The sequence below is a fragment of the Felis catus genome, chromosome E1 (genome assembly GCF_018350175.1).
Source record: "Felis catus isolate Fca126 chromosome E1, F.catus_Fca126_mat1.0, whole genome shotgun sequence".
Taxonomy (NCBI): Eukaryota; Metazoa; Chordata; class Mammalia; order Carnivora; family Felidae; genus Felis; species Felis catus.
The window spans coordinates 26,746,085-26,760,469 of NC_058381.1; the positions used below are offsets into that span (position 1 = coordinate 26,746,085).

At 34.7% G+C, this 14,385-nt stretch overlaps 1 protein-coding gene across 2 annotated transcripts in view; it reads right to left on the reverse strand.

The window, feature by feature from the left end:
• The window catches only part of MED13 (mediator complex subunit 13), a 111,357-nt gene that overhangs the window by 40,821 nt on the left and 56,151 nt on the right, over positions 1-14,385 (reverse strand). For both annotated transcript variants that reach the window (XM_011289087.4, XR_002149032.3), the window contains exons 10-14: positions 7,197-7,410; positions 4,746-4,827; positions 2,605-2,726; positions 826-916; positions 472-686 (exon numbers count right to left, since the gene is read on the reverse strand). In XM_011289087.4, coding sequence (XP_011287389.1) covers positions 472-686; positions 826-916; positions 2,605-2,726; positions 4,746-4,827; positions 7,197-7,410 — 724 coding nt within the window. The remainder of the gene's footprint in view (positions 1-471; positions 687-825; positions 917-2,604; positions 2,727-4,745; positions 4,828-7,196; positions 7,411-14,385) is intronic.

Sequence of the window (14,385 nt, forward strand, 5' to 3'; positions counted from 1 at the left end):
CCTTATGATGAGATATCACCTCACACCTGTAAGAATGGCTAAAATAAAAAACACAAGAAACAGGTATTTGAGAGGATGTGAAGGAAAAGGAACTCTCTTACAATGTTGGTGGGAACGCAAACTGATGCACCCACTGTGGAAAACAGTGGTGGTTCCTAAAAAAGTTTGAAACAGAACTACCCTACAGTCCAATAATCACACTACTGGGTATTTACTCAAAAATTACAAAAACACTAATCAAAGGGATACATGCACCCCTGTTTATAGCAGCATTATTTACAACAGCCAAATTATGGAAGCAGCCCAAGTATTCTTAAATGCATTCTCTGTAGTTTCACCACTATTCAGCCTTCTAATTTGTTAATTACAAAATGAGAATCATGACAGATTTTTTAATATAGCAACAAACTAACTAAATCTATAACAAAATATTGGAAGTGAATTACTTTTCCAGAAATATAAAATACTTACTTTAATTTCAGAAGGTTTTGGGCTACAGAATCCTTCATCAACCTCAATTTTGAACTGTGTTCCAACAGTAGAACTATTTCCTTCTAGAACAGTTCCTCCAGGTGTTATATCCATACTACCATATTCTTTATTACTCATATTCATTGGGGAAAATCCCATAATATGCTGTTCCAACGATGGTGGTGTAGGATACATTTTATGAAGATCTGCAGTGCCTATAATTAATAAAGCACACATTTTAACATAAGACTAAATAAAAAGAAGTTAATTAATCTGTGTTTAAAAGAAAGGGGTGGGTAATTTTATTCATATTAAAAGTTACGGATTTATCTGCAGCAGATTTGGGAAGCTTACTTATGCAAGATAATGGATCCAGATTTCCTGTTTTTGATTCCTTACAGCTGGATTTATCATCTGTTCCATTTGCTGACTTTTTAGATCCAGGCTATTAACAAAAACAAAAACACATATTTATCTGAAATTTTAAATCCAATGTGATCCAAGATCATTAAGATGTAACTTGAAGGTCAAACCCATTCATCAAATATAGTATTTTGAATTTATGCTAGAGCCAAAATATGAGATACTAGAAACAATTTATAAAGACCTAAAACATATTTTAAACAATCACTGAACCCAGATTATTTTGTCTGTTTATATGATAATCCTGCAATTTAACAGAGGGAAAACTTCCTCCAAATAAAAATGACTAATACTTTCAGAACACAGAAGAATAACCTACTACTTAAAGCCTATTAAAATTAAAAAAAAAAAAAAAAAGAAAACGGAAATCTGCAATAAGGATTTGTAATACAGAACCGCTTTTTAGAAAAAAATACTCCTAAAACATTTGTCCCCTCAAATAAAATACATCAAATTTTCCTATATAATCAATCACCTCTCTGAATTCTAATTTATATTTTTACCTTGTTTAATAACCTCCTCTCCCTAGAAAAATGCTGCAACACGTAAAACAAAAGCATACACTTCAGAAAGATCTCATATGACAAACAATAGTATACCTAACTAAAAATTTAATACGTTGAACAAACCAAGTTTTACTATCTCCAATCTATCACCAATGTTTTTATATTTGGTTATATCTAACATGGTTCCAAGTCTCCTGTTAGCTTCTTTGTCATAAACATAACAGTTCTAATTACAACCTTCTTACCTCACAATATCCATAGCTGATACATGAATAGTAACAGGAAGCATAAAAGTATCAAAGAATTCAAGGATATATTTACCTAGTAAATGGTACTCTCTAAAATATACTATATTTTGGGATATAAAATGTTAGTTTATGTACAGCTATACCTGCTGTATATTACTTAATTGAAGACACCAAATGTGCCTATATGTGTACGTATGTGTATATATACACAAATACACAGTGTGTATCATATACAAAAGAGGATTAAAAGTATATGTTATATAAAAAAGTATGTATTATATAGGACAAGAAAGACCAAATGTACTACAGACCTTTTCAAGCTACCTTTATGCAGATGAAAATGGAATTCCCTTTTATGATAATGCAGCACTCAGTTCACTAATCTGACATTCTAACAAACCTCATTTTAAGTTTTCTTTTATAATCACCTTTGTGTGCAAATGGATGTTCAAAATTAAATACTACCTCTTCTTCCTTTTTCATTATTATAGTATATTGCTGTCTTAAAATAATGGTTGTGATGACAAACATATTCAAAAGAAGTGGTATTCCTTAATAAATTGACAAGGCATACAATTTTAATGTTAATTACTTATTATTCTTATCTAAGTGAGTCAATTCCAGGGTCATTTCTCAAATGAGAGGATTGAAGAATAGGAAAATAATTCTGCTTCCTAAAGATTGCAGGAAAAAAAATATATCATAGCGTTCAAATTAAACTTAATCACACATCCCAAACATAAAAAAATAAAGAAAAAACACACATAGTTTGTAGGTGACACTATGCCAAGAATGCTCAAACATAAGTTTAAAAAAAGGAAACCAATTAATAAAATTTTATTCCAAAATACTTCTTATTTTTCAGGGCCAAAAGTCACACATCACTTCTGAAAAATAAGTCTACATGAAATTAAGGAAAAGATATTATAAATCTTAGCCATTAATAGAATACTCACTGTTAATTCATCTTCATCAGAATTGAAAAGATTATCAAGGTCAGTATAAGAGACAGCCAGGTCTGAGTCATAAATCAAGCTGGTTGATGGAGGGCGGGCATGACTAGTAGGGCGTGGAGCATCTACACGTCAACCAAAAAGGCAAAATAAAAAATTCCACTACTGACCAAATAAGTATTATTCTATTTATTTAAACTAGATATCTAACTTTAAACCTATTCTGCAATAAGAAACTATGATTTGCTTGGGGCGCCTGGGTGGCTTGGTTGGTTAAGTGTCTGACTTCGGCTCAGGTCATGATCTCAAAGTCTGTGAGTTCAAGCTCCGCTTCAGGCTCTGTACTGACAGCTCGGAGCCTGGAGTCTGCTTCAGATTCTGTGTCTCCCCTCTCTCTTCCCCTCCCCAGCTCGTGCTGTCTCTCTGTCTCTCTCAAAAAAATAAACATTAAAAAAAAAAATAAAAAAAAAAAAAGAAATGGTGATTTCCTTAAAATCTAGAAATTTTTTCATAGAAATAAAATTGCAAATAAATGTAGTAACTTCTCCAGGAAGCTCACTAAAGGCTATGTAATCCATAACATGGCTAAATACTCTGATTTTATATAACAAATAAAAAGATATACACTAACAGGACAATAGTACACACACACACACACACACACACACACTCTTTTATTTTTCTATCTTCCACATTTTTAGTTTTCTATCTTCCTGAAAGAAAGAAACATAGTGCAATGATTAAGTGCCCTGGCTCTTGAGTCAGAGAGACTATCATGAATTTGAATTCCCAACTATGACACTAACAATATGACCTTGAACAAGTTACTTAACCTCTCTGTACCTTAGCAATAACAAGAATTAAAAATGAAGGATGTAGCTAAAGCACTTTGTCCAGTGCCAGGCAGTGAAGTACTCAATAAATATTACCTGTTGGTTAAGCTTTCATTTTAGTTCTGGAATTAAAAAAAAAAAAAATTTTTTTTTAAATGTTTATTCATTTTTTGAGAGACAGAGAGAGAGCATGAGCAGGGGAGGGGCAGAGAGAGAGAGGGAGACCCAGAATCTGAAGCAGGATCCAAGCTCTGAGCTGTCAGCAAAGAGCCCGATGCGGGGCTTGAACTCACGAGCAGTGAGATCATGACATGAGCTGAAGTCGGACGCTTAACCAACTGAGCCACCCAGGCGCCCCCTTAGTTCTAGAATTTTATTTTCCTTTTCTTTTTTTTTTTTTTTTTTTTTTTTTTTTTTTACTCTCCCCAGTTGTAGAGGGAAAAATATAGGATTACTTAAGAAAAATTACAAATACCAACAGAAGTTAAATTCCTTTTACATTCTCATATAAGAAAAAAATTACAGTTTGGTGTATAACCTGAAGTATGCTTGGTGTATCAAATGACTTGAAATAGTCCTCACTTTCAGAAAGATGAAAGTCACTTTCCAAGTGCCTCTGCATGATAGTTCTAAAAATTAACTGGAGCAGTTCTGAAATCTGGTGTAAAAAATCATCTAGGGTACTTATTAAAAAATATTTCAAAGCTCCACCTCAAAAGATTGCTCCAGAATGTGGGAGATGGTCCAAATTTAGAGAAAGCAGAAGACAGCAATTACACTCATTCCCACACAAATTTTGTAAAACAAATAATGTGCCACACCTCTCTATTCCAAGCACAAGGAGCACTAGTCAAGACACTTTCAAAGTGGAGTCTTTTTCACAGTATCCTCAGTGCTAAGAATAGTCCCTACATTTAAAACCTGTTTGATAAATATTTGTTAAATTAATAATTTCAACAGTTCTTCTAATTTGAGTGAGAGAGTAAAGGACAACAAAATTGTAGTCAAGTCTAATTTATAAAGTTGAGTTTTCAGATCAGAGAGGGACCTTAAGGTGATGATCTCTTCAAATCTCATTTTACATAAGAACTATTTTTATTTGAGAGAAAGTTTCAACAATTCAAAACAGAATTTCTATCATCTCAACCTGCTTCTCTCAATACAAAATAAGCAATAAATCATTTTAAGATAGGTACCTTTCTATGAAACATGAATTATGCAAAAAGGAACACTGTAAGTCCAATAATATCAGATTAGCTTGTAGCAGTAATCTTGTAATGCAATATTTTGATTAGAAAATAAAAGTTTTACCTTGCTTGATAGATGGACTAAATAATGACATAGCATCTTCTTCATGTGATAATACTGTTACACTAGATGGCCCATCTTCTACCTGCAAACAATATTACATATTAGACTGAAATATATAATTTAAAATAACAAAATCTTCCAACTACTGAGTAACTATGTGTCAAGCATCCTACTAGGTGTTCTACAGTCATACTAATTCCCACAATTAACCTATATGATAAACAGCACGTTCAACTTACAAAAAATAGTTCTAAAGATAACCCAGGAAATGTATCTGGATAAACGGTGGGAGCTGGGATTCCAAGCTAAATTTGTCAAATTCCAAAGTCCATGTTCTTTCTATAATACCTGTATCCTTCCCAGCTACTACTCTTTTCATATTTACAGAAGGACAAAATGTCAAGTACCAGGCGCATAGTAAGGCTAAAAACTCTGTGAAAGAATTTTCTGTATTATACTTATTATTGGGTCCTTTTCACAATTTTACAGCTTTCAATTTCCATATTTTACATTAAAGGCAAATTTTAATTAAAAAAATTTTTTTTATTTAATGTTTTTATTTATTTTTGACAGGGAGAAAGAAAGAGAGAGAGGGAGAGAGCGTGAGCGAGCGAGCACACACAGGTTAGGGGCAGAGAAAGAGGTAGATACAGAATCCAAAGTAGGCTCCAGGCTCTGAGCTTTCAGCACACAGCCCGAAGTGGGGCTTGAAACCAAGAAGTGTGATATCATGACCTGAGCCAAAGTTGGACACTTAACTGACTGAGCCACCCAGGCGCCCCTACTTTTTGTCTTAACTTTTTGACGTTTATTTATTTTTGAAAGAGAGAGACAGAGACAGAGCATGAGCAGGGGAGGGGCAGAGAGAGGGAGAAACAGAATCGGAAGCAGACTCCAGGCGCTGAGCTGTCAGCACAGAGCCCAACGCAGGGCTTGAACCCACAAACCATGAGATCATGACCCGAGCTGAAGTCAGACGCATAACTGACGGAGCCACCCAGGTACCCTTAAAGGCAAAATTCTTATCCAACAGAGTTATCTTGTGCTTAATACATCCTATAATATTAGATTTTCAAATTTCTAATAAATACTCCTGTATCCTATACTTAATATATTTCATCAAGGGGCTCTATAAGTTAACTCACATTCAAAAATATCATGTACGTTATAAACTCAGCAATGGGTATTTTATTGTATTTTGAAAACTGGCACTTCACCTATTTCAGTACATTTTAACTCACTATCAAAATACTTCATCTACCTAAATTTTCTGATTTCATTATTACAGAAGTTAATGTACTTTCCTCAAACCCAAAAAAACTCTTACAGTAAATAACAATCTTTTCATTATCAGACACCAGGTATAAAGTCTACATAAACTCTTAAATTTTGTACAATGTGCCTGATTTACCTATTCAAAAAAATATTTTCATAATTTAAAAGGATAAATATCCATTCTATATTTTTTAATTTTGTTTATTTATTTATTTTAAAAATTGGGGCACCTGGGTAGCTCAGCAGGTTAAGGTTCTGACCTCGGCTCAGGTCATGACCTCATGGTTCGTGGGTTCAAGCCTCGCAGATCCTGTCTCCCTCTCTCTCTGCCCCTCCCTCATTCACAGCGTCTCTGTCTCTCACAAACGAATAAACGTTAAAAAAAAAAAATAGGGGGGCACCTGGGTGGCGCAGTCGGTTAAGCGTCCGACTTCAGCCAGGTCACGATCTCGCGGTCCGTGAGTTCGAGCCCCGCGTTGGGCTCTGGGCTGATGGCTCAGAGCCTGGAGCCTGTCTCCGATTCTGTGTCTCCCTCTCTCTCTGCCCCTCCCCCGTTCATGCTCTGTCTCTCTCTGTCCCAAAAATAAATAAATGTTGAAAAAAAAATTTAAAAAAAAAATAAAAATAAATAAATAAAAATTAAAAAATAATAAAGGTTTATTTATTTTTTAGAGAGCAGGCACATGTGGGGGAGGGGCAGAGTGAGACAGGGAGAAACAGGATCCAAACTAGGCTCCAAGCTCGGAGCTGTCAGCACAGAGCCCGACACGAGGCTCAAGTCCACAAATCGCGAGATTATGACCTGGGCTGAACTTGGACGTTCAACCTACTGAGCCACACTGGGACCCCGAAGTGTGTTTATTTTTGAGAGAGTGGGAGAGAAAGAGCAAGTGCGAGCAGGGGAGGGGCAAAGAGAGAGGGAGAGAAAATCCCAAGCAGGCTCCATGCTGTCAGTGCAGACCCGGAACAGGGCTTGATCTCACAACGGTGAGATCTTGACCCAAGCTGAAATCAAGAGCTGGAGGCTTAACTGACATGAGCCACTCAGGTGCCCCTTAATCTATTTTAAAAGACAAAAAAAAAAAAAAAAAAAAGAGGGAGAGAGAAGTATGGTACTATATGCTGTGTTAAAAAATATCAGCGACCCTTTGGTGTACTATGATTTCTTTTACTCACCTTGTGTTTTTTTACAGCTTCTCTCTCACTGTTTTGTCTATCTTTCTTATCAGGAAAAAGGAATTCCTCATCTCCTTCAACAAATGCATATGGATCAATTTTAGATTCTTGCTCTGCATCAGATGCTATTGCTGAAAGATACTGATTTTTAATTTGATATTGCTGCACTAATTCATCAGAAACTTTTAAAGGTTTCTTACATTGCACCATTAACCTGCATTAAAAAAAAAAACAAAATTAGAAAATTATATTTAATTTTCCATAAAAGCAAAAAAAATTCCAATGACTTAAGAATCATCAAGTTTTCATGATTATTTAGAGATGATCTAAACTGTAATCCTTCATATTACGAATGAGGAAATTAAGGCATTGAGAGGTTACATGATTTATTAAAGCCTCAAGTTTAGCAATCAAGAAATGAAGCTAAAATCTAGGTCTCCTATCTATATGTTCTTTCCACCAAAATATGTCCACTCTGTTCCCAATTCCTTACATGCATTAACTTGTCCAAGTCTATTCACTGAAAGGAACTTTTTTTTTGAAAGGGACTCTTACATCAAAATTGCTCCAGGACAGGAACTCTCAAAATTGTGGGCTATGTGCTGAGGCAAGACTAGTTTTATACAATTTATACAATGGAATATATGATTCCATTATATAAATTATCCTTTTCCTATTGACATGAGTGGATAAGGTTATAAAATTATAAGGACCTAATTTGTGTTTCATGAACACTATAACTTATTAATTCTGGCAAGAGGTTTTATAATGGCAAGTGAAGTTTCAGCTCAAGTACCTCAAAGTTTTTATCTGATCAGATTGGAAAAATCTATTTTTATATCATCAGTCTTATGGTTTCACATGGTGACTAGAATCAATAAAACAAAACAAGAGAGGAGACAACACTGAAGTTAGAAAGACAAACAAGTAGAAACTGTCAGATCAGAGGAAGCTAAAATCAAAGGGTAAGAAGCCACAAGCTGATTTGCACCACCAGAATCCCAGAAAGCATCAAGACTTTTCTATCTCTGAAGACCAGGGTACTTGGTGAGTGTGAACACTGAATGATGTTTTTGGTTTGTAGAAGACACTTTCTGACTCCCAAATTCATGTTCTCTATAGTTTGTAAAGTGGAGATTCCCATGCTGCCAGAAAGAAGTAGCTAGGCTTCTACTCAGACCAGGGTAAAAATCCTGCAAGGACTATTTCACTCTGAATAAAAACCAAACCCCTTGTAATATCCTACCAAAGCTTTCCTTGACCTTTCTCCTCTTTGCCTCTCCAACCAACTTCATTTGGTTATTCTACTCCTGCCTCTCTCAACTCTGCTTCCAAGACCTTCCTTCATGTTCCTCAAACAGGCCAGACACACTCCTGACTGTTCCCTTTGTTTGGAGCATTCTTTCTCCAAGTATCTGCATGGCCAACTCCTTCACTTTCTAAAAGACTTTGTTTAAATGTCACCTTATGTAGGAGACCTTATTTAAAATTGCAAAATGCCCAACTACTTCAACACTGATCCCCCTCACCCTGCTCTATTTTTCCCTCCATAGCACTTATCTTTTAAAATCTATATAACTTGCTTATATTAATAGCTGACTGTCACTCTCACTAGAATATAAGACCCTAAATGACAGGGATCTTGTCTTTGTTCATTGAATTATCCCAAATGCCTAGAACAGTGCCTGGCAAGTAGAAGGTACTCAATAAATATTTCTTAAATGAATACATGAAATCGAAAAACCACATAGGATTGAGACGTTGTGGATGCATTAATAATTCTATAATACAGTATCTTGTACTTGGAAATAAACCATCTTCATTCATCAGAAAGTGATACTGCTGCCACTTATCTGTCCTACAATTTAAGACAAAAAATTATAAGAGATGTAAGATTTGGGAACAATGAAGGTGAAGGTATTTGTTAGCTTATAAAATCTTTGAATGGAAGGATATCATAACTTTCAATCTATTTAAGATGCCCGGCACTATAAGTACTCCATATACACTATAAACTAAGGGTGAAACAGAGGCCATAAAAAAATAATAACTGATATTTTCTAAGCATGCTATTAAATACCATGTCATTGTTATTCCCAATATGCCCCAGATTTATCCCCAAAACTAAAATCCCAGGTCTATAAAAACTTTCTTCCATTTGAACATGGTGCTAACTAGTTAACAGGAGTATGTTTTAAAATTGTTAGAATACTTCTATAAATGAATGAATAGGTATTTCTTAAAGAGTAGCATTGTATCTTACCATCTTAGACCAAAACTGTTTGCTCAACTATTAGGTGCTAACATAAGTCTCTCCAAAGTAGTTTGCTATCTACTTTGACATGTTTTCTTATTCACTACTTATAATTAATCTTATAAGACAGAAAATGCAGAGTATGCTGATTTTGATGTGCAAATTATGTAGAAAGAAATGGTTTGCTAAGGTAACATAATAACAAAGTTAAGGCTGGAAAGATTTTAAGTATGCATATTCAAGTAACTATTCATAGGAGAAAAGTGTTAAGATCCCACTCCTCCTCCCCACCACCAACCTGAAAGACACTACTACTCTGTGTAGAGGTGAATAAAACAACTGTTTCTCATATTAAGTTGTCCTCTGGCAGAAGCAGGAAAACTGCCACACTGTTTACACAAGTAGTTAAACTAGTGTGCAGTTACATTAAAGGACCAATGCTCCTGCACAGGGCTCTATTAAGAATAAAAATGAGTAAACCAAATGCGGTGCCTAAAGACAACTTGTTATTTTATTGAATGGTTCTCACAGACATTGGGATATGCAATGAATTTAAATGTAGTCAATAATATCATGAGTATCAAGTCACAACATATTTTAAAATATATTTACATTACACATCTTTCTATATTTAAAATTGATAAGAATAGAAAAAATTGTGATTTTTAAAAGATGTCAGATTAAAAACTCAGAGTTATTTCATCACTATCATCATATAGTATATATATATTTCTGTGAAACAGGAATAACCCCTCCTTTTCTAAAAGAAACTTTTCACATATAGTCGAACTACAGAGATAGTTTCAATCAGATATAGAGCTAAATACAGACAAACTGGAAGAGGATTAGGTACAGTAATGAACAGGAAGCTTTGCAAAGACCAAAGCAAACTGAAATTATGTTTATATTATTCATTAAGTGTATCTCTTTCCTTTTACTATGACAACAGTAACATTCTATCCTGAAATATACTTGTAGAGAATTTAACATGGCTTGGAGTAGCACATGCTTTTAGGACTTTATTCAATAAAAATTCTTCCAGACAAGAAACGACAGTATTTTAGGATTGACAATTATAGAAGGAGATAAGCTATAGAAGGAAATGTTAAGGAACAAATGAATTTAATAAATATCAAAAATCCTCTATTTTCTTTAATAGTACCTTTTCTGGTACCACGCCCACTATTCAGCATCAATCCTTAAACTGAGACAAGCTAACTGTAAGAATAGCGTTATTGTATTAAGATATCAAGTAAGACTTACTTAAAATATTTAGATTACAATAAACCAAAACAAGTTTATTTCATCATAGACTCCTATGAAACAAAATAGAAACTATCTTTTAGAGATCAGATAATGCACTCTGTAACTGTATGATATATACAATATAAATGTCAGGTATACCCCTAATGCAACATAGAAGCTAATTCTATTGATGAATTCTATGGTTAAGATATCCAGATGTAGCCTTGCTATAGAACAAGACATGATAAAACTATGCTCCAGTATAGTTCTTTCTCTGCTCAGGGTTTAGAAATGTCTCCCTCTGAATCAAAATAGAAGACTATTTTAAGCAATCAAAATACTACTAGAACTAAGTGCTAGCCCTTGAAAAATGATATTAAAAAAACAGTAATGTTTCTTTGCAGAAATTTTGCTATCTTCAACACTTACAAGGTTTATTTTTTTTTTAACTTACAAGGTTTAAAAAAATTTTTTAATGTTTATTTATACTTTTGAAAGAGAACATCAGAGTGCCAGCAGGAGAGGTGCAGAGAGACAGGGACACAGAAACTGAAGTAGGCTCCAGACTCTGAGCTATCAGCACAGAGTCTGATGTGGGGCTTGAACCCACAAACCACAAGATCATTACCTGAGCCAAAGTCAGATGCTTAACCGACTGAGTCACCCAGGCACCCCTAAAGCTTATGAGGTCTTAAAAGCCACTATTCTCAAATAGATACTAACGTTAACCAATAAAGAAACTAAAAATAATTAGAGGCAAAAAGAAGATTGCCACAGATGTGTATATCCGGTATGTAAGATATGCTATGCTCCACCTCAACCTCTCTCTCCCCCAACTAAATTCTAAGAAATTAGAAAGGAATTTCGCTTTAAAGTAGCTGCTGAAAAATCTGGCATCAACTGAGGCACATGAAGTCTAAGAACAAGGGAGATGTTTACAAATGATGAATCCTAATACTCTGTACTAGTTAGGCAAGCCATCACCATCTAAAACTAAGAATTAGAAAAACTAAGAATACTGCTTTCTTTTGTTTATCCACCTATTATGGAAGTACAGTGCCACTCTTTAACAGCAGTCAATGGAAAACTTTATTTATACCAAATGGAAATTGAATTTTCACTTAACATGAATAAAACAAACGTACAAATTTCTCCTCCATCATTCTAAAAAAGCACACACCTATAAAATTTTTATTAAAAAAATGTTTCTTTTTAAATTTCTACTGATAAGATTCTTGCCCCTCTTTGCATTATGTATTACTCCAACTGTGTTAATAGTTTCCTCTCCTAAGCTTCAGATACAATGCCACAAATGTCTGACAGAATCTTTCAGCAGGCTCCTCACACTAAATTCAAATTTACAACATAGGGACGCCTATGTGGCTCAGCTGGTTGAGCATCTGACTCCTGTCTGATTATTGATTTCAGCTCATGAGTTCGAGGCCCGCGTCATGCTCTAAGATGACAGTGAGGAGCCTGCTTGGGATTCTCTCTCCCCCACCACCCTGCTCACACTTTCTCTTTCAAAATAAATGAATAAACTAAAAAAATTAAATGGGGTGCCTGGATGGCTCAGTCAGTTAAGCATCCGACTTCAGCTTAGGTCATGATCTCACTGTCCGTGAGTTCAAGCCCCACGTCAGGCTCTGTGCTGACAGCTCAGAGCCTGGAGCCTGCTTTGGATTCTGTGTCTCCCTCTCTCTCTGCCCCTCCTCCACTCACACTCTCTCTCTCAAAAATGAACGTTAAAAAAAATTTTTTTTTAAATTTACAATGCGTATGTATTACAAGCACATATTTAAAAGTCATTATTGTACACTGGGGCTCCTGGGTGGCTCAGTCGGTTAAGCGTCTGACTTCGACTCTCGTCATGATCTCACGGTTTGTGAGTTCGAGCCCCGCGTCAGGCTCTGTGCTGACAGCTCAGAGCGTGAAGCCTGCTTCAGATTCTGTCTCCCTCTCTCTCTCTGCCCCTCCCCCGCTCATGATCTCTCCCTCTCTCTCTCAAAAATAAATACAAATTAAAAACATAAAATAAAAAAATAAATAAAAGTCATATTATAAACAAAGGCATAGTTGAAACTTCTAAATATCCCAATCCCTCTCCTTCAAGATAACAGGGATTAACAGTTTCTTGTACTTTAAAAAAAATTATAAAAACTAAATTATAAAAAAATTTAAAAATTTTAAAAATTACATAAATCTTAATTTAATGTAAACTGAGTAAAAGGGTAGAAGTCTTCAAATCCGTTTTTCCTCCTCTTTCCCTCATAAAATAAATATGCTGGTCTTTAACTCTCCTGTTACTACCTCACTGCACTATTCAACTGGTCATAAAGTTCTTGTCTATTCTATACTTACAAAATCTACACATCCCTACGATCTCTAATTTCCTAGGGCCCTGTATCACCTTGTATCTGAACTATTCAAGAGTCCAAACTGATGTCCTTTCATACATATATACCTCTTCATTTCAAAAAATCTTTCAATAATATTACTTGGTTAGTATTTCTAAAATCCTTATTTTCCAAAACCCTATTATTTTATCTACCTCAAAAAAAAAAAAAAAAAAAGTACAACAGTGCCCCTATCATCTCAAGGAAAATACATACTCATAAACAGTATTTTTATAAATAGTATTTTATATAATTTATTCCATTATATAGCCCACCTCCCTTTTCAGGTCTCATTTCTCATCATGACATAGCAAACTACTAAGCAACACCATATAATCTATCCATACCAAAGTACATAAAACTTTCGGATCTTCATAAATGGAATTAAATTATTCTTCACTCTGGCTCACCATCCCTAATATCTTTTATGTATGCTTCTATCAGAGAATGTTAGTTTCCATTGGATTACAATTTCGTTTAGGGCCAGGACCAAATTTATTTTTTACTCCAACAGTGCTTTACAGCATCCTGCATATTAGGGAAACTTCAGTTTTATTCAAACTGATGAAACAGATATTTGAAGAATATGAATTTAAAAAGATAATGTTCCAAAGGGCAAAAGAATGCAGGAGTTGCAACAGCCCCCTAATTAACCGCCATATATTTAAATACTTTCAAAACTCAGAGTATGGAAAAAGAATAGAAATTTACCAGGTTTACCTAGTAATATGAATTCAGTAATATGAATTTACCTAGTAATATGAATTCAGAAATTTATTACATAAAGCAATCTAGGCTTCTGACTGGACTACTCTGACTAGAAAAGGTTTGATCATATTATATCTTTAAACCTAGACAATGCTTCTATAAAGAATTTCAGACAAGGGTTGCCTGGGTGGCTCAGTCAGTTGAACGTCTGACTTGGGCACAGGTCACGATCTCACAGTTTGTGAGTTCGAGCCCTGTGTAAGGCTTTGTGCTGACAGCTCAGAACCTGGAGCCTGCTTCAGATTCTGTGTCTCCCTCTCTCTCTTTCTCTGCCCCTCCCCTGGTAGTGCTCTGTCTCTCCTTCAAAAATAAATAAACATTAAAAAAAAAAAATTAAAAAAAAAAAAGAATTCAAGACAGGTGTTTAAATTCCATCGAGAAGAGTATTAATTCATAGAATTTATTTTAATGACAGGAGACATCACCTGAGTGATGATCCTCATGACATCCTATCTCAAGTAATATTAATAGTAGATACCTGAATCACTAAGTTATCCAAATAAGATCCTTTTAACTATGAAAAACA